Source organism: Protopterus annectens, chromosome 9.part0 (assembly GCF_019279795.1).
Source record: "Protopterus annectens isolate FY-2018-M chromosome 9.part0, PAN1.0, whole genome shotgun sequence".
Taxonomy (NCBI): domain Eukaryota; kingdom Metazoa; phylum Chordata; order Ceratodontiformes; family Protopteridae; genus Protopterus; species Protopterus annectens.
In genome coordinates, this window is record NC_056743.1 from 1,006,297,824 (window position 1) to 1,006,318,124 (window position 20,301).

General features: G+C 39.3%; 1 protein-coding gene across 1 annotated transcript in view; it reads right to left on the bottom strand.

The window, feature by feature from the left end:
* The window catches only part of WNT1 (Wnt family member 1), a 62,389-nt gene that overhangs the window by 19,112 nt on the left and 22,976 nt on the right, over positions 1 to 20,301 (bottom strand). The window contains exon 3 of the mRNA XM_044083785.1: positions 2,826 to 3,091. Coding sequence (XP_043939720.1) covers positions 2,826 to 3,091 — 266 coding nt within the window. The remainder of the gene's footprint in view (positions 1 to 2,825; positions 3,092 to 20,301) is intronic.

A 20,301-nucleotide genomic window follows, 5' to 3' on the forward strand; every position in this document is an offset into this window, starting at 1 on the left:
TAAGAAAGTTCTTTATTCTGTATAAGGATCCAAGTTTCTTATTTACAGTCTTAATAGTTTGATTGATATGCATGTCAAATCTAAGTTTGTTGTCAATGACAACTCCTAGTAGTTTTGTATAGGAGTCGGGTGAGATGATGGTTCCATTATTGGACTGAATGGTGAGATGTGTGGGAGGAGGGGCAGGAGTGGGGAAAAGGAGAAGCAATTTGGTTTTGTTTGGGTTTAGGATGAGTTTGCGCTCTGCAAGCCATTTTTCGACTGTAGTAAAGCAGAGTTGGGTGGCTACTTGTAAATTGGATAGAGAGACATCAGAACATATTAGGGTTGAGTCATCTGCATATTGGATACAGGTGGCTTCGGGGATGACTGAGTGTAGTTCATTTATGAAGACTGAAAAAAGAAGGGGTCCTAGAATAGAGCCTTGGGGAATGCCTATGGTATTAGGTAACAAGTGTGAGAGCTTATTGTGCCACTGGACTGCTTGTTGTCTTCCAGAGAGGTAAGCATGGAACCAATTGAGAGCTGAGCTATCTAGGTAAAGGGATTCCAATGTATGGAGAAGTAACTGGTGATTTACCATGTCAAAGGCCTTTGACAGGTCCAGAAAGAGGGCAGAGGATATTTTTTTATTATTCCGGTTTTGGTTAATTGTATTAGTAAAGGAGAGGAGAGTTGTGGTCGTACTATGGTGAGGTCTGAAACCATGCTGGGAATTGGTCAGAAGATTGTTCTGGGTGAGATAATGAATAAGTTGTTTATGGACACATCTTTCCATAATTTTGGCTAGCGGTGACAGTATGGCTATTGGTCTGTAGTTTGATAATTCCGTGGAGGCACCACCTTTTGATTAGCACAGATCCCTGATTTTTTACAAATAATTATTTAAATAAACAAAAACTGATTTGTCATCTGTAATACACATAAATTCACTATATATTGGGTGTTGCTGTAATATTTCAATTTTGGATGTTTTGCAGTTGCATAATTAAGTGAACAAATTTCACACAATGACACTCAAAAACTGTACTATGAATTCATCAAATTCTGACAACTGTTTCACCAAAAGCACATTGCATAAGCTTGTTTTATAAAAGTTTCCACATTCCTTCTTCTTACGTACAATGTTAACGCCCTTTTATCATTCTTTACCTCCTGCAGTCATCTAGTCACTAGTTTGATAATCATGACATTTCCTTCACAGGTGCTGTTCTCACTGTCCTTTACCCATTTTCAGTGATAATGTCTGCTGTTTTTAAAGACTGATGGTTCCCCCACATGAAGCAGACTCCCTGTTGTTTTTGCTTTTCCCCTAAACATACATTCACAGATGAGTCCTGAATTGCACTGCATCATTAATGCCAGGCATCTGTCGCATGAACAGAGTGCCAGCCAGTATGCAAGTACACCACTGCACATGCCTAGACAAGTAGACATGAAATCCACCTCCACTGTAGGGTAACACTTTTAGTTTGGGCAAATCAAATTACCAAGAGGGATACACTATTAACAGAATGAAATGTTAACTAACTGATAGCAAAATCTGTTTTGTGTAAGTATATTCCTCAGGGTAGTCGGACATTGTCCCTTTATCCCCAGTCAGAACATGGGTATTGTGTTTTGAATTACTGGATTACTGTGGGCTTCCTTATTTAAATAAATGCTTCATAATCTATTAATGTGTTTTGCTTGTTCACTTGGATTCTAGGAGGTGAACCAGAGATACCTTTATAGTTGAGCTTCAGTGTAGGGAGCAAGCCTTTTACTCATTTAAATGCATCTAAATATAGTGCAGCAACTGAGGTAATGCTTTTGTAGTCACATTTCACTGAATTCTGTCTCGGTCATCTCTGGGAAGTTGAGTGCATAAGTTGTATTACTCTGAGAAATCTTTCTACACATGCACCTTGCTGCTATGAAGCTGGCTTACTGGTGCAGGGGGACAGTCACCATCTACACCAGCACTGGCACATGAGCACTTAATCAGATGCCAGCAGAGCTTGAGGGGAGGTAACAGAGTGGCTCCAGCTGTTTCCCCATCAATTGGTAATGGCACAAAGATATTTCTGTCTGGCTATGGCTCTTACTGAAACCTGGAGGCTGTAGCTTAGGTGAGTAAAATAAAGGGGGGGGTGCAGACAGATTATCTAAAGTGGACAATATGCATGCAGTAACATATCAGCATATGAAGAGAAATTATACCACTACACGTCATGGACAGGGGTCATGGTCAAGGGTAGGCTAAAGTGGAAAAAGACTCTTGTACTGTTCAGGATAGTGCTATACTGGGGTGATCCTGTCTCATCTCTGGCTAGGTGTGGAGACTAAGGTAGGCACCAGGACAAAGCAGAAAGTGGAAAGTTAGGGAACATCAAAAATAAATGTGAAAAAAATTATTATAATTTAGTAACCTTTTAGCTCATGATATCACTTATTTCTCCAAACTTATGTTTTTTATTCTCTATGCAACAGCTTATAACATGGCTACAAACTGATCATTGTTAGGTACTTCACTTTCCTTATTAGAGATAAAACACAAACAAAATTTTAGTCTTTACATTTGGGCAGATTAGAATATAGAAGGTCCACAGAACAAACTATATTTTTCCATTGGAAAGGTCGCTTCTACCACATCCTTCATGATCTTTACCTAAATATAATTACTTGCTAAGCACATCATTACAAAAAAAAAGTCTTTAATTTTTGTTTGGCCATATTTATCTGTATCATTTTTCCTTTTATCAGTCTGTTTATTCTCATGTCAGTGTAATTTCTGATTACAAGCCTAGCGTCAGTATAGCAAAGAAGTGGTCATATGATATTACCATTCTGCCAGCTTCATTGTTGTGCAGGTTCATTAGGTATCTCAGATCTCTTCCTCTCTCACTGGAATCTACAAACTCTCGACCAAAGACTCTCCCAAAGTCTATATTGTCACTGCAGCCTCCCCAGTGCCAGTCAGGACCACCTGGTCCCCTCCGACGGTAGTCACAGGTGCAAGATTCAATTGAGCCTTCTGAACAGGAGCGGGCCACAGAATGGGTCACTCCTGCACTTGTAATAGCAAATATAAATGCTGTTTCTCTGCAGCCTGTGGAAGAAAAACAGAGGTGAAGATTATACAATGAGGACCTGGTCACAGAAAGCTATTTATTGTTTTAATTATAAAATGTTGCATCTAGAAATTAGACAAAGGCTCATCATAAAATACAAAAAATGAGATTAGAACTTTCTCAATCAATAGCTGGTATAAAGTTAAGCAAGTGAAAAATGCAAGCATGTTACCAGAAACTATTAGAAGTTATGTTTATCCTTCAAACCTAAAATTTATAAAGTAATAATACAAAATAACTTTTTAAAGTAATCAAAGTATAATTCACTCTCATACTTGTTGCAGTAAATACAATGGCACCGCCATTCAAAGGATATCATGGCCACAAATATGAAGGGAGAACATTTCAGAAAAAAAATTCTAAACTATAGCCTGACAGAAATTAATATTGATTTTGATTTATTGCATATTAATATCTTATTCTGTTGGTTTAGGATAAAAGATGTAATGTTTTCTGTAAGTTTAAAATGCATACATCTGTGTGTGTGTGTGTGTGTGTGTGTGTGTGTGTGTGTGTGTGTGTGTGTGTGCTTGTGCTTGTGCCTGTCTAACCCAGGTGTATAGATATGTATGCATGTGGCTATGCATGCATGTGTGTTTTTTGGGAGGTCTGTATGAGCTCAATATACCCCAGATATACTTGTGGAAGGAGGTAATTAAGCTATTGTATTTACAAGAAAATTTAGCTCTATCTTCTATATAGTTGCCATCTTTCACCTATTGCCTTCCTTACCAGTATTGTGTTGGGCTCTATCCTATCTGTCATCTGGTTCTCAGACCTTTAACACAAAACTTCTGGCCTACAGTTGCACATGTTTGCAGATAACTGTAAATAGGGTATTGTTATTAACCCCTCCATTGACTGACAACTGCTGCAGCATGAGTTAGACCATGATAACAACCTCTGTGCGGACGATGGTCATGTGCTAATTATGAAAAAGTTAGTATAGTTCATTATGGTAAAGAAAACATTTGCATGTCACACCATATAAGCAACACATTTGTTCAATCAGACAATGTGGCAAGGCATCATTGATAATTCCTTAGTTTGGACAGCTTTCTATCTGTCTCATCTAATTCCTAAAGGCATCTCCTGTTAGATCTAAACAAGTCACAAATTCCCTTTATTCATCTCTGACCAGACCTTTTACTGAGTGTAATGTCCTTTTTGGCATGTGTATATCTAAATGTATCACCCAGCTTGAGGTATCTTAGAGATTCCTAACTAAAAAGACCAATGGTCTCAAGATCCAATCAGACTAGCAGCCATTGTTCTGTAGTTTGTGTGTTATAGATTCCTCCATCGTGACTTTTATATAGCCTTTTGAGACTTGATAGATCTGACCTTCCTTGACCTCTGATTCCTTCATCAAAAATGTTTCCTTAAATATGCATTTAAAAGGGATAAACAATTCTCACCAGAAAATAACTCAGACTGGAATGACAGAGTCATATGCCAGTGTATTTCTACTTCTGGAACAAATGTGTACTGCATGTAAAGTAGAATGGCACCTTTTCCACCTTCATGGTAAACCAAGGTAACTGAATGTGCAACCTCAAATTCTCCCCTAGTCTATCTTGTGTTGCCCTCCTTGAGGCTGGAGGAATATCTCAATATGGTTTATTGGCTAGGCTTGTAATGCCCTGCAGACTTATTGCCTGGTATTTACCTATGAATCTGTTAGTCCCAGACATTTCTGCTATCATTTTAGTTCATATTCCACCATCCAGGGATGTATACCATTTCATGGTTTATTTAATATTTCTTGTTACAAAGACATACATCTGGAGCGTTTCTCCCTGGGCCTCTGCTAAAAACTGGCTTTGTTACAAGTCAGACTTTCCCAGTTAACAAATATTAAATAAAAAAATAACCATTTCTGTTAAGTAATATCTCTTCATTTCAGGCCTGAACTTGTGCCATTTTGCATAGCACACAGATGCCCCTGTCTTCTATTTCTGTTCTTCCTAACTCAATCTGATCAGCAATAATCCTCAAGATCCCGTGAGTTCAAGGCGTTTTCTTTTCTGAATCATGAGCTCTGCTCATCTTGCTCACCAGGCTATTCATCCCCTTGCCTTTTTCATTGCAAGAACTCAGACCTACTTGTCATTCGATACTCTCTTTCTGCATCCACCTATATAACCATTATAAGCATCCCTATACTTTTTAACACCCATCTAATAGCTAAAATTCTTTTTCCACAGACTAATGAAAACATTACACATTTTTCCTCTTTCTCCCTGCCTTGTTTAACTTAAATCCATAATATTAACCCTAACTCCTATAATTTCAACTTAGCAGTTCTCAGTAAATAAATGGTTATTTTATATTACAGAATTGTGTAATTGCTGTCACTGAGTATACATGTATAATGTGTTGTCACTGAACATATTTTTAAACTCTATTGTAAATTTTTACTAATTATGTATTCATGTAATTTTGTGGAGCTTCCCCACCCCCTCCAGCCGCTGCTGAAAATGGGCACTGACCAGTGGACATTCTAGGTCAACAAAAATAAATAAATACATACATGTATATATATATATATATATATATATATATATATATATATATATATATATATATATTGACAGAACTATGGAGGAGGGAAAATGATATAAAGATCTTAAACATGTAAAAGTAAAATAGAGAAACTTAACTGTGATTAACATGCACATGTGTGTGTGTGTGTGCGTGCGTGCGTGTGTGTGTGTGTGTGTGTGTGTGTGTGTGTGTGTGTGTGTGTGTGTGTGTGTTTGTAAGGTGCAGATTGTATTGCTGACACTACTTCTCTGACCACCATTTTCTGAACCATCCCTTTTATACTATTCTCCTATAACCTCAGTTCCCATTGTTTTATCATTAGCTTTCTTTGTAATGCTCAGTTGCATCATCAAAGAACACTACATTTACCACTCAGATATGGTTTTGCCATAACTATTCAAATATCATGTTAATTTGTGTCTATTTGTGTTAAGTATACCATTTCTGGGATTTTTTTTTCTAATGCAAATGTTAGGCTCAGTAGTGTAGAAATGTAATCCATTCCAGATTGCTTTTAAATACAGCACCACATCTGTTGATCTCCAGTCCTCTGACACTCCACCAGTCAGTAGAGACAAATGGTACAAGTTTGTATGTTAAAGAAAGCCTTCAGCAAACACTGAAAAAATGTTCTCATTGCATCTTGATATTTTCTGCAGAATTAATGTCTCAGTAAGTGGTTATTATTAAAGAGCGGCCACAGTGGTGCAGTGGTTAGCATTGCCACCTCAAAGCAAGAGGCTCTCTGGTTTGATTGTTGGCTCGGGTGCCTTCTGTGTCGGGTCTGCATGTCCTCCTTGTGGTCGTGTGTGTTTTCTCTGGGTGCTCCGGTTTCCTCCCATATCCCAAAGACATGCTGTAGATGGATTGGACACTCTAAATTGGCCCTAGGCATGAGTCTGTGCATGTGTGTGCCTTCTGTGGAAGGTTGGGCGCTGGGCTGGCAACTCAACACTGTAAAAATCCACTGCCAATCATGAGTGGACAGGTGATCTACTGTGGCGACTCCTAACTGGGAAAAGCCGAAAGAAGAAGATTATTTTTTATGTGTTATACACAAACATGGCTTAGTGGGGAGTGGCATTCCTATTTCACAATGCACTCTACTTCCACATAAGGTTACAGCAGATAAGCACATTTCCACATTTTTGTGGCCCTGTCTGTCCTCTGATTTATACTGGTAGTACTCCGGCTTGCTGCTTTCTTTGACAACTGCCTGACACGAAGGCCAGAATTTCATTGTTATTGTTTAATTTTGAGTTTTGCCAGTGGTTGTCTCCTAAACATACTCTCCAGGTTCTTTTAAATGTTTGAGTGAGTAGCTACTTTAGTTTATTTTGAGCAAGATCATATTTGTAATCCTGGGTATCCCTCCCTTTGGCTGGGGTGTGAGGCTAGTCATCTGTGACTAGCAGCTCATGTTTACAGACCTAATTTCAACTTCCTAAACACAATTATATTGATCATTTTCTGAAATATATTGCCTAATTAATTTGTATATTATTTATTTTATAATCTACACACTGACTGAATGCCTCAGCCAAGGAGGGTGGCTCTGTGATGCAAGTGACGAAGAGATGAGATTTAACAAAAGTGACACAATATGTATCAGAAAGTCAAAATGGTGTGCAGAGACACTACTGACTCGGGTATGATGAGAAACAGTGTAAGGAATATGGATATGTAGCTTTCTTTGCATGTGGCACTTTTGGGTTGGAGTACGACAAAACGGTACTTTATGTTAAGGAGAACTTGACAGTATGGTGAAGATGTCCTTTAGGCACCTTTGGAGGTATGCATCTGGGCCCTGTGCCTTACTTTCGCGCACTTCAATTTGTCCTTTGAATACCCCTTCCTCTGAAAAATTCCATCTGTCCACATCCATCTCACCTGTTCTTATTTTTCCTTTCCACCATGGGATTATATACCAACTTAATTTTGAATACACCTGAAAGAAAATAATTATTATACATTTGTAATATATAAGACGGTTCCATACCTTATTTATTCTACTTCCTGTGCAGTCATTTCTGGTAGTAACTTTTCTGTCTCATGTTCTGAAGGAACACACCACTCCATTCTGTCCAATCGTATTATTCTGTTGTACACATAAAATCTATGCTTGTGGACAACACTTCTTAATCAGTAACACTATTAAAAAGTGTCCAAGTAGGACATGCAGTAATTATGAATAAAGGTAAAATGGAATGCAAAAAGGGCAAAATAAAAAATATATATATATTTTTGTCAGGTTTATTTGTGGTAAGAGAAAAAAATATCTATGGAACAATATATAACTTATATATTATAAAAGAGCTTTTATGAATTATGTGTAGATTACTAAGGAAGTCTTCCCTACCTATTATAAAAATGTAGATCATATTTGCTTAAGCTTCCATACAGCATTCATACTGGACTCTGTACTGATTAACACAGGGAATAAAAATGAAGTTTATAAATGTGAAAAAAGACACCATCATGTGTCCGTGCAGCCAAATAAATGTATTTATTTATTTTATTTATTTTATTTTATTTTACATTTGTTGACCGGGCTAGTCCAACTGGATATATGTCCATTTTCAACAGACGCCCGGGGAGAAAAGCTCCAACAATGAACATGGCAGCTAATTACATTTCATTAAATTTATACATGAAACTACATAATAGTCCATTACATTTCTTTACAATATATACATGACAGATGCAGATAGAGAAGTCTTTTGAATAATATGACAGAGAAATCATATACAAAGACAATAAGTTTGACATGTTGATGGACACTCAGTTCATGGGCTAACAGTGATATACAAACTTAGTACAATAAAAAGTGTCATTTGACCTAGAGATAAAGGAAAGAGTTAGTCAGGGTAAGTACAGGGACATAGCCAATGTGTATTGGGGTATTGTGTAAGTTTGTTTTGGAAAAGGGTTATTGAGGAAACCAACGTAAGATCAGTAGGCAGCGAGTTCCAGGTTTTGCCAATGGAGTTAGAGAACAAGGAGCCACCGGCTGTGTTGTAGGTTTTAACTATTTGTACTAGTGGTCTGTTGGATGAGAGGAGGGTCTTAAAGTTATTGTATGGGGTAATAATGTTATTGAGTATAGGAGTATTATCAGGCTGATAATCTTATATGCAGTTATAATTTGGTTGTATAGGAGCTGGTTAGGCAATTCTAACCCTCCTAACTGAGCCAAGTTATTACAGTGGTGGGTTCTGCATGCAGCTCTAGTGGCAAATCTAGCAATGTTATTATAGGAGTTTGCCAATTTGTTGAGGTCATTTTTACTTAAGTTTGTAAATATGGGGGAGGTGTAAAGGAGGGTAGAGAGTAAGTGGGTATGGGCAATAATAGTCCTAGCTAATGGGGTAAGGAAGGGCTTAATCCTATATAGGGAGCCAAGTTTTTTTATTGACTATTTTTATAGTATTGTTAATATGCACATCAGACTTAAGGTTGGTATCAATTAATACCCCTAGTAGTTTGGTAGAGGGATCAGGAGATATGATGGTGCCGTTGTTTGATTTAACAATAAAGGTAAGTGGGGAGGACCTATGGGTTGGAGAGAATAGTAATAGTTTTGTTTTCTTATGATTCAATATGAGTCGGCAGTTAAGGAGCCAATTTTCAACTAAGTTAAACACATTTTGGGTTAGAATCTGTAGATCAGAGGGGGGAGTGGCTGAGCATATTAGTGTGGAATCGTATGCATATTGAATACAGGTGGCTTGTGGAATGACTGAGTGCAGGTCATTAATAAAAACAGAAAATAGGAGAAGTCCTAATATGGGACCTTGTGGAATGCCAAGGGTGATGGGAAGATGGGTAGATAAGTTGTTTTGCCATAGTACAGCCTGATGTCTATTGTTTAGGTAAGATTGAAACCACTGTACAGCCAGCTTATCTAGAGAAAAGGATCTGAGTATATTTATGAGTAGATGATGGTTTACCATGTCAAAGGCTTTAGAGAGATCAATAGAGAGGGCTGAGGAAAGAAATTTATTATTGCGATTTTTGTTAATGGCATCAGAAAAAGATAGGAGGGCAGAGGTGGTGCTGTGAAATGGTCTAAAACCATGTTGAGGGTTGGCTAGCAATTTGTTTTGGATAAGATAGTTTATCAGTTGTCTATGTACACATTTCTCCATTATTTTCACCAGGGGTGATAATATGGCTATGGGTCTATAATTTGATAATTTATTGGAGTTGCCACCTTTGTGCAGAGGGATAATATAAGATATCTTCCAGATAGATGGGATGGAGCCTTCGGCTATAGTTCTATTAATCAGAATGGAGATGAGATAGGCTATGGTGTCTGCAGCTTTTTGCAAATATTCAGCAGATAAGAGATCAGCTAAGAGGGTGGTAGGTTTGAGTTTCTTAATAAGGGTACGAACAAGGGATGTGAGAACAGGCTGAAGGTGAAAAGAGAGTCTGAGAGCTATGTATAGCAGAAGTAGGACTTAAGCCATCAGGAGATAGCTGGTTAGCTAGAGATTGGATGGTCTCAGTAAAGAAACTATTAAAGGTATCAGCGACTTCTTCAGGACTATTGTGGTTAGTACCTGAGGGAGTTGGATTGGTGGATTGTCCTGGGTGTAGGAGTTTATTGATGCCTGCCCAGAACATTTGAGGTTTGTTTTGGTGGGTTTGCTGTAATTGGTAGTAGATTTTTTTTTTGTCTAACAAAATGGATTTTTGTGTCATTTCTTAGCTGTCTATATTTTATTTGATCTTCTGAGTTTTTTGTGGTACGCCATTTGGTCCAAAATTTATTTTTAAGTAGGATTTTTTTGTCTAGTTTCTTTTGTGATCCATGGGGCAGTTTTAGTTTTAGTTCTAAAAGAGTGTGTTGGCACATGGTGGTTTAGAATGGCTAAAAATTTAGTATTAAAGTATGTTACTGCTTTCTCCAGTGGTAGGTGTTTTAGGTGTGACCAATCACATGAACTTAGTTCATTTTGGGAGATATCAGGGTTAAAGTTTTTATTGTTTCTTATTGTCTTATAGGGGGATTGGTTAAGAATGTCAGTCTTGTGCCTAATTATAAAGGTGAGAAAGTGGTCACTTATGTCATCAGGGAAGGTCCTTATCTTGTATATTTGGGGATGACTATTAATGAAAATCCAGTCTAAGGTACTTTCTTTGTTGTTGGGTTTGCTGATCCTAGTGGGGGGAGGTAATGGTCTGTGTATAGCCATATAGGTTAATATGGATAGTAGGCTTCTCAGAGGAACAGTTCTTCCAGTTGATATTAAAGTCGCCAAGAACTATGGTTTCTTGGGGACAGTTAGCTGACAACCAACACAGGATGTCTTCAAGGGTATTAATGTTATGACCTGGGGGAATATAGATACAGATGATATAAATGGATTAACATTTATTGATTTCTATCTTAGTAGTAAGAATTTCAGCATTACTTTTTTGTGGTAGTAGAGAGGCTTCTGTGGTCACCTGTAGTCCAGATTTGTATAGTACAGCTACACCCCTACCTTTCCTAGCTTTTTGATCAGGTCTTATGATATTATAACCTGGTGGTATAACTTCATTGTCTTGGGTTGATAACTTTAGACATGTTTCGGTAAGACATAGAATGTCAAGCAAATGGACCTCAAAGAGGGCATGCAGATAGGGAACCTTATTATTTATACTTCTAATGTTCAGGTGGCCAATCAGGAGTGAGTTGGGAGGTCTATTTAGGGTTTGTATATTAGTGGGAATAGTAGAGTGATGGCTTGGGTTATTGATAGCAGTCGGGCCAGGGTTCGGGTGTATGTCTCCATCTATTAAGAGGTTATACTGTATCCTCAATATAAGTTTCAGGAGTTTATATATTAGGTTCTGGTATTTCCTGGCTTTTGGGTTACTGTATCTAATTCAAATGATTCGGTGACAATTTGGAAATAAGTGGCTAGGTGAGCAAGGTTTATTTACTAGGTTTTTGAAAATTTGGCCTGATTGGAGTAGAGGTTTACCCTCTAGGGTACTGAAAGCCTATCTAGTTCTGATGTTCATAGGTGGTGAGAAGATATGGTACAGTCAAAATAGATATGAGGGAAAATAGCAGTAGCAGCCTCAGATGTATTGAAGTAGGTAGTGGTGGCATTCTAGGAGTCTTATACTTTGGTTAGAATACAGGGTGATAAATGGGGGTAGTTTATACTTTGTAAGTTGGGTGTATAATTAAGCATGTGTATAATTATGCGCCACTTTAAGAATTAGGACTTTGTTAATTGGTTCTGAGAAGTGAGGGAGTGGCTAGGTCTTATAAATTTAACAGCACTGGGGGTGGGCAGGAATAGGGGGAAGGGTAGAATGCGGAGGGAGCCCGAGCACAGCGAGGGTGAGCGGAGCAGGGCAAATACAGACTCAAGATACTTACATAACCCTAAAGGATTTTTATAAGCAGAAAAGGTTTGATTTTTTTTGTTTTTCTTTTTAAATACACCAAATTGAAATATTTTTCTTTTAAATGCACCAAATTATTCTTAGAATGCCTGGTTAAGCTCTTAAGTAAATTTAATTAAAGTTTAAAGATGGGGATTACACTAACAAGCTACTAAGGACACCTCCAGTGCTTTAGACACAGGGCCTTACATACAGTCAGAGCAGTAGTTTACAATATTGATCTTGTTGAAATAGGTTGCTGGGGGGGGGGAGAGCAGCTTAATACTCCGTGTTACAATTCAGCAGGGTGAATTTCCTCCTATGTTTGGAGGGAGATGGCACCTAGTCAGAAAAAAGTGAGTTAGTATTCAGATAATCTCTGTGTTTTCCTAGTGCTTCTTACATCAGGCAATACACTGTGGATACTAGCTATTCTACAAGTCAGTACAGCAGTAAACAAGTTATTGCAACATGTAAAGTTTATCATAAGGTCCAGATTATTTCTATATAATTTAAATAACTCAGAAATATAATAGCTCACATAGTGGTTCTCCTCACACATATTTACCTGTTTTAAAATATTTTACTTTGGTATAAATATGTTTTTAAATATTTTTAAACCGTTTTAAACGTATATTTTTTACAACTTTTAACAGTATCACCTACATATTTTACTATGTTACCATTGATTCACATTGTTTAAAATTGTGGTTTATGTGCATTTTTAACTTTTTTATTTATGATATTTTTTTATATTATATTATATAGTTAGGTGCTTAGTATGTTAAGGGAGATATATATATATATATATATATATATATATATATATATATATATTTAATTGCTTAATTACTTAATTTAAGAATGACTGCTGCAGTCATATGATGTGATTTGGTGTATTTAAATAAGAATACCATGGTGAAAAAAAACGGCTCTGATAAAGTCCAATTGTAAGGGATGGAAGCACTTTACCATTTGCTTCTTGTACTTATTTTTATGTTAAATAAAGTTGTTGATGTATTTACCATTTGGTTCTACAGTGTGTCTTACCGAGGAGAAACCACTATATGAGCCTTTAGATTTCCAAGTTTATAAAAGTGAACTAGTAGAGCTCAGTGGTCATTGTAGAACATATGTTTGTGATGATGAGTGAACAGGTATTAAACAATGGCAAACTAAATGTGGAATTTCAAATACGTTATTATTAAGAGGATTGGTGAGCTCGCTGTGGAATAAAATGGAAGTTTAAACAATCACCGGAGGACTATTCAAGAATGATAAAAATGGGGATGAATAATACAATGCTAAGAATGTGTAGAAAAGATCCCGCCTTTCTTTATGAGGGATGAATAATACAACGGTAAGAATGTGTAAAAAAGATCCCGCCTTTCTTTATGAGGGATGAATAATACAACGCTAAGAATGTGTAGAAAAGATCCCGCCTTTCTTTATGAGGGATGAATAATACAATGGTAAGAATGTGTAAAAAAGATCCCGCCTTTCTTTATGAGGGCAAAGCATTGTAGTCATTCTATTGCCAAATGGCTACTATCACTTACAGAGGAGTAATGCAGCACTTGGAAAGCCCTTAGTGTCCCTTAGCTAGATTAACATACGGTGGCCAGCGGTTTTCTTCACCTGTGCTCATTGTGATATACCAGGCATGTACAGCAGCCTTTACAATTTGCCTGTTGGGTACTAAAGAATTAGGCAGCATGACAACCTATTAGTCCTTGCCTTTTAAAAAAATGGATTGTAGATACTACAAAATCTAGTATCAGAAACGTAGAATGCCAGAGCACAGGTGTCAAGAATAGTGAAAAATAAAGAAATTATGTCTTACCATAATGTTCCATCTGTGTTGTTCATCTTCACCAATCCTTGACAGTGGGTTCATTTCTGAATCCTCGGAACAGACTCGGTCATTATTTTCCAGCTTGTGCTCTCCAAACTCTCGAGCCTGGGCCTACCCATAATGCTCCTTACAGAGATTACCTCAGATTGAATTTGCCAGGTGGCAGAAAATAGCAAAAAGTTTACAGTTTGAGAAATATATATATATATATATATATATATATATATATACACACACACACACACACACACACACACACACACACACACACACACACACACACACACACACACATAGATATATATACAAAGAAGATGAGGCCATCTATAGATTCCTTATGAGAAAAAACTGATTAGAATCATTGAGTCCTACTAACAACAAATTTTTTGGATGGGGGATGGTGGGAGGGTATGTCAAGGTTGATGAAGATGAACAACACAGATGGAACATTATGGTAAAACATAACTTCTTTATCTGATGTTGTTAATCTTCACCTAATCTTTGAAGGTGGGACAGAATCCCCAGCAAATTATGTACCTTGGGAGGTCTCATGGAAGAATATTCCAAAGCACCATAGAGCCAAATGATGCTCGATCCCTCAAGATTTGGTCTAGTTTGTAATGTGTAATCAAGGTATGATGAGAGGACCAAGTAGCTGTAGCACAAATGTCGTCTAGAGACGCTCTTGCATGAAAAACTGCTGATGTGGCAATATCTCTCATAGAATGAGCTTTAACAGTTTTGTGAAGTTGAAGACCTTGAGATTGGTAGGAGAAAGAAATATAGTCTCGCAACCATTTAGCCAAGATAACTTTTGAGACTGCGCAACCCATTTTAAGGCAGAGAAGGCCACAAATAATTGGTCAGATTTACGGGATTCCATAGTTCTGTGGAGATAAAAAAGCAATTGTCTATGAACATCTAGCAAATGCAGAAGGTGTTCACCTTGATTGGTAAAATTAGGGAAAAAGGTTGGTAAATGTATGGACTGGTTGATACTGGATTCAATAACCACTTTTGGAAGAAAGGATGGATTTGTTCTTAATTGAACTCTGTATGAAAAATCAAATAGGGAGATTTGCATGATAGAGTCTGTAACTCAGAGACTCTCCTTGCGGAGGTGATGGCTACTAGAAACAGAGTCTTCCAAGACAAAACTTTTAATTGACAAGACTCAGCTGGTTCAAAGGGGCTTTGAGTTAATGCTTGTAGAACTGTAGTCAAATCCCATGGTGGAATTGGATCTTTAAAAGGAGGTCTTAGTAAAGACAATCCTTTCAGGAAGGCTTTGGAAAGCTTATGAGACATTACTGAAGCGTTATTGTGACCAGTATGAAAATTAGAGATTGCAGCCAACTGAACTTTTATAGTGGAAGCAGAGGAACCAGACTCAAAGAGAGTATTCAAGAAGTCTAATATGGATTCAATAGGGGCATTGAAGGGATCAAGTCTCATATTTAAAGCCCATATGGTAAATCTTTTCCAAGTAAAGTTTTCTAGTTGTAGGTTTCTGATGTGCAATAACAATACGTTGGACTGGTGAGGACAGAGGAGCTTGCCTGGCAATCATGGGGATTGGAGGAACCACACCGTCAGTTTGAGGTGCTGCAAGTTTGGGTGAACCATGCCTTCTGGGTGAGTTAGCAGGTCCGGAGTTGGATCCAGAGTCCATGGTTCCTGTAGCAGACGAGGCCAAAGGAAGAGGAACCAGACTTGTTGAGGCCAGAATGGGGCAATGAGAATTATGGTATTCTTCATAATTTTTGCTTTCTTCAGAAACTGAGAGATTAACAGAATCGGTGGAAAGGCATATAATAGACCAGGAGGCTAACTGTGTAGAAGAGCATCCCTGGGTGACTCCCCCGGTGGAGGTATTAGGGCAAAGTAACTTTTGCATTTGTTGTTTAGGTGAGAAGCAAAAAGGTCGCAGCAAGGTTGGCCCAATTGATGGAAAATCTTGTCCACCACTACTGGGTTCAGAGACCACTCGTGAAGCATGAGAATAGTCCTGCTCAGTTTGTCTGCTATCACATTTGAACCTCCCAGAATGTGCATTGCTATGAGAAAGCGGTTGGAAGAAATCACCCATTTCCACACTCTGAGTGCCTCTCGAAATAGTAGATATGACTTGGTTCCCCCTTGTTTGTTGATGTACCAGACCACTGCCATGTTGTCTGTTTGAATAGCCACTGTTCCTGGAGGAAGGGAATCCTGGAATGCTTGCAATGCTAATAGCACTGCCCTCATCTCTAGAACATTGATCCGCAGGTTGGCCTCCAGTTGGGACTATGTGCCTTGAACTGTCTTCCCCAGATAATGCCCCCCCCCATCTGGGAAGCATCCGTGGTCACTATGGCTTGGGGTTGAGGTACAGTGAAGGGCCAGCCCAGGAGAATCTGATCTGAATGAAGCCACCATTTGAGGTCCTGTTTACAGAGATTGGTTACAAGAATTTGGTTAAGACATTGGTTGATGAGCTAGAGACCACTGTGTTGCTAGTAACCATTGTAGTATTCACATGTGGAATATCACAAGGGGAACCAGAGTGATTGTGGCAGCCACTGAACCCAAGGTCTGAAGAATTAATCTTGCTGGGACTCTGTCATTTTGCATAATCTGTCTCACCAGAGCCCTGATACTTAGAAGTCTTTCTGGAGGGAGAGAAGCTATTCCTGAGACAGTATTTAGTTATGCCCCTATGAAATCTAGACATTGTGTGGGTTGCAGCTGGGATTTCCTGAGATTTATTAAAATACCTAGAGAAGTGCAAACAGACAGGGTATAGTCTCTTGCTCTTTCCAAGTGATGCCTGGTGGTAGCAGTGAGGAGCCAGTCATCGGGATATTGGAGTACTCAAAAACCTTGCAGTCTGAGTCTGAGATGAGCTGAAACTACTGCCATGCATTTGGTAAACACCCTGAGGGCTGTGGTGAATCCAAAGGGCAGTGCTCAGAACTGGAAATGACTGGCTCCTAGCTGGAAACGTAGAAACCTCCTGGAGCTTTTCTCCATCTTTATGTGGTAATAAGCATCCTTGAGGTCTATTGACCACATCCAGTAGCCTTTTTCCAAGAAAGGAAGTATGGTTTGTACCGAGACCATCTGGAATTTGGTTTGGTGAACTGATTTGCTGAATTGGCTGAGATCCAAAATTGGTCTCTAGTCCCCTGTTTTTTGGGCACTAAAAAGAATCTTCAGTAAACCCAAGATCATATCTGGTCTGGTGGGACTTTTTGGATGACTCTGTCATCTAGCAGCTTTTGGATTTCTAAAGCTGCTGCTTCCCTTTGATTGGGTGGAACATCTGGGAGTTTTTCTGAGGTTTGGGGTTCACAAACAAGGGAAATTGGTAGCCTCTGGATATAATTCCGAGCACCCGTTTGTCCAAGGTTATTAATTGCCAGGCAGGTAGGTGCAGGGATAATCAACCCCCAACTACCTCCAGAGGAAGACAATTGGGCACCCCTTCAGGGATGCTGATAGGGGGTACCAGAGAAAGATTCCCTGGATGCCTTATTTTGCGGTCCATTCCGGCCCCCTAGGGCGGCATCTTCCATTGTTTCCTCCTCTGCCCCAGGGAAAATCTTTACCACATGAGTCATAGAAAGGCCCTTTGGATTTCTTGAAACCATAGTCTCCCATTCCTCTGATTCCTTCAGTAGGGTCACTGAGGAGTAGAGAAACGTATGCCCATGGCAGATAGGGTCTTGCCATCTTGCTCACTTCTGGTCAGAGTTTCTTTACCTTTTGTGCCAAAAAGAGTGAGTCCCCTTCAAAATATCTAAAACTGATAACATCTAATTTTATAACATTGAGACCAAAACATCTAAAACCCATAACATCGAATTTCATAACATCTAACACTACAAAGCACATGAAAATAACATCCCCTCCACATATAATGACACCAAACTACCAAGCACACTTTTTATTATGTTTCTGATGGGGGGCTTAATACAGTGGGGTTAGGAAATTAACTTTTTCCCACTGTAGTGTGATCTTGGAGTTGGTATATATATATAATTTACGGGTGGAGTGGGGGTGGAGCCCCACCCAAATGGGAAGTGCAGGGGGGCTTGCCCCCCTGCAGAAACGTAGTAAAAAGTGTGTTTGTTTGTTGTCATTATATGTGGAGGGGATGTTATTTTCTTGTGATTTGTAGTGTTTGATGTTCTGATGCACATTTTCGATGTTATGAAATTTGATGTTATGGGTTTTAGATGTTTTGGGTTTTAGATGTTCTGGTCTCAATGTTATGAAATTAGATATTATGGGTTTTAAATGTTTTGAAGTAGACCCAAAAGAGTAGATCTATCAAAAGGTGCATTGACTAATGACACTTTGAATGGCTCTGTGAAGTCACATAAACGCATCCAGGAATGCCGTCTGATGGCTATGCCTGAACCTGCTGCTCTGGATGTCCCTTCGGCTGCATGTGCTATGAGCCTCATGGACGAATTGTAAATGGATTCAAGGGTTGCAAGCTGGGAGGAGACTATCCTGAACTTCCACAGCAACTGCTCCTGCCAGAGTGTTAGTAAGTTCCTTAATCAGGTCTCTTTGTAACCTGGTAAAATGTGCCATGTAGTTCAACGACCTTAATGCAAAGGTTGTTGAAGCATAAACATGCTTCCTGAATCTATCCATGGTCCTGGACTCCTTGTTAGGAGGATGGATAGTTTGACTCTCTTTTGAAGGTTCTTTTTTGGTGGCTGCTGATACCACCACGGCATCAACAGGGATTCCTTTGGACCAATGTGGTTCTTCCTTTGGTGCAGACAAAATACGGTCAGGCCTTTTGGGAATAGGCTCTATGGTGTCGGGTATCTTCCAAGCCCGCTGAGCTATCAATTTAACAAGTTCATCAGCAGGCGGAGAAATCCAAGAAGTGGAGGGTTGGGAGCAAAATGCCTCCAGGTATACTGACTCCTCTGTTGAAGGTTGTGTGGATGACCAGTCACGTCTCTGTTTCAGTATTTCAAGGATGTCCTCAAAGGAAATATCTTCAGGGGGTGACTTTGAGGAACCTTCACCTTCATCAAAGTCAGTATCCTCAGTGTAAGACTCCTCTGGAGAGTCGAGGTGCTTCCTCTTGCACTTCCTCTTCGCAGGGACTTCTTCCGGGGGGAAGTTGCAGAGAAGTATCCAAAGAGGTAACCACCGGGGTGGGAGTTACCTGTGGCTTTGCACCCTCTGTCTGGGGGATGAGGTCAATAGCAGCTCTGGCCTAGAGGAAGGGGAAGATATTTGCCCTGACAGGGAAGGCAACGACTGAGAATCCCCAAGGAATAGTGTCTTCTCCATGATATGGAAGGCAGGGCCCCCCCATAGAGGGATGGGAGCCCGGAACTGAAAAGGACTGCTTCAGAACTGGGGTCATACCCCGCACTGAGGAGGCTGCCTCTACACCTGGAGCCTGAGTCCGAACTACAAGGGCCAATGCTCCAAGAGGCATGGAAGGCTCGGACAGAGCCGAAAAGGTATCATGCATCCCGGAACTGACCATCAAATCCCAACAGCGGGAGTCCCTCGGTGCAAAAGATCCAGAAAAACTCAAGGCTGTTGTCGGAACCAAAGACTGGAAAGCTGCTGGAACTGACTTAGTCGGAGCTGGGGCTGTCGGAACAGAGGACTCCAAGGGCTCAGGAAGAGTTGGAGGAGGAGTGTAAGTAAGGATGGAATGAGCAGTTTCGATGCTGCCTTGGCTATGAACTGAAGTTAATCCTCTTGCCACTAGGAGCTGATCCACTAACCTCATAATGTCCTGCTCCAATAAACTTTTAGTAGATCTCACCAAAACTGTGGAAAGAGATCTGGACCCTCTGACTTCCACAAAATTGGTATCCCTAAAAGGGTCCAAAGAAGGAGAATACACGGTTCTTGGTACACTAGGTAATTCTGAAGTCCTAGGTACCGATGGCTCAGATGGAGGGAAGCCAAAGCATCAGAATGTTGCAAAAGTGTCTTGCTAGGCACCGACAATTCTCCTGGTGCCGAAGAAGTTTTCGGAGCCAAGGCAGTTTTAGAAATGTTTCTCATTGGTTCCAAGAAACTCAGAACCGAAGAAGGCCTATTTTTTTGAACTGTGGGAAGAAGTTCCTGCTTCCACAGTTTTCTCTTTTAATCCAGAAATGGCCTCATAGGAAGGAGATTTAAATAAGCCTTTCAACAAAAGCTTAGTTTTCCTTTCCAAGGAAAAACCATGACAAATAGCACAATTCTCTTGTAAATGAATTACGCCCAAGCAATACAGACACAAGGTATGGCCATCTGAATTGGGCATTTTTCCTTCACACTTGTTACATCTATTGAAACCTGAAGAGCCCTTAGGTTTTATGGGACATAGTCTCTTGTCAGACATATTCAAAGAGAAAGAAAAATTTTTTTTTTTTAAAGAAA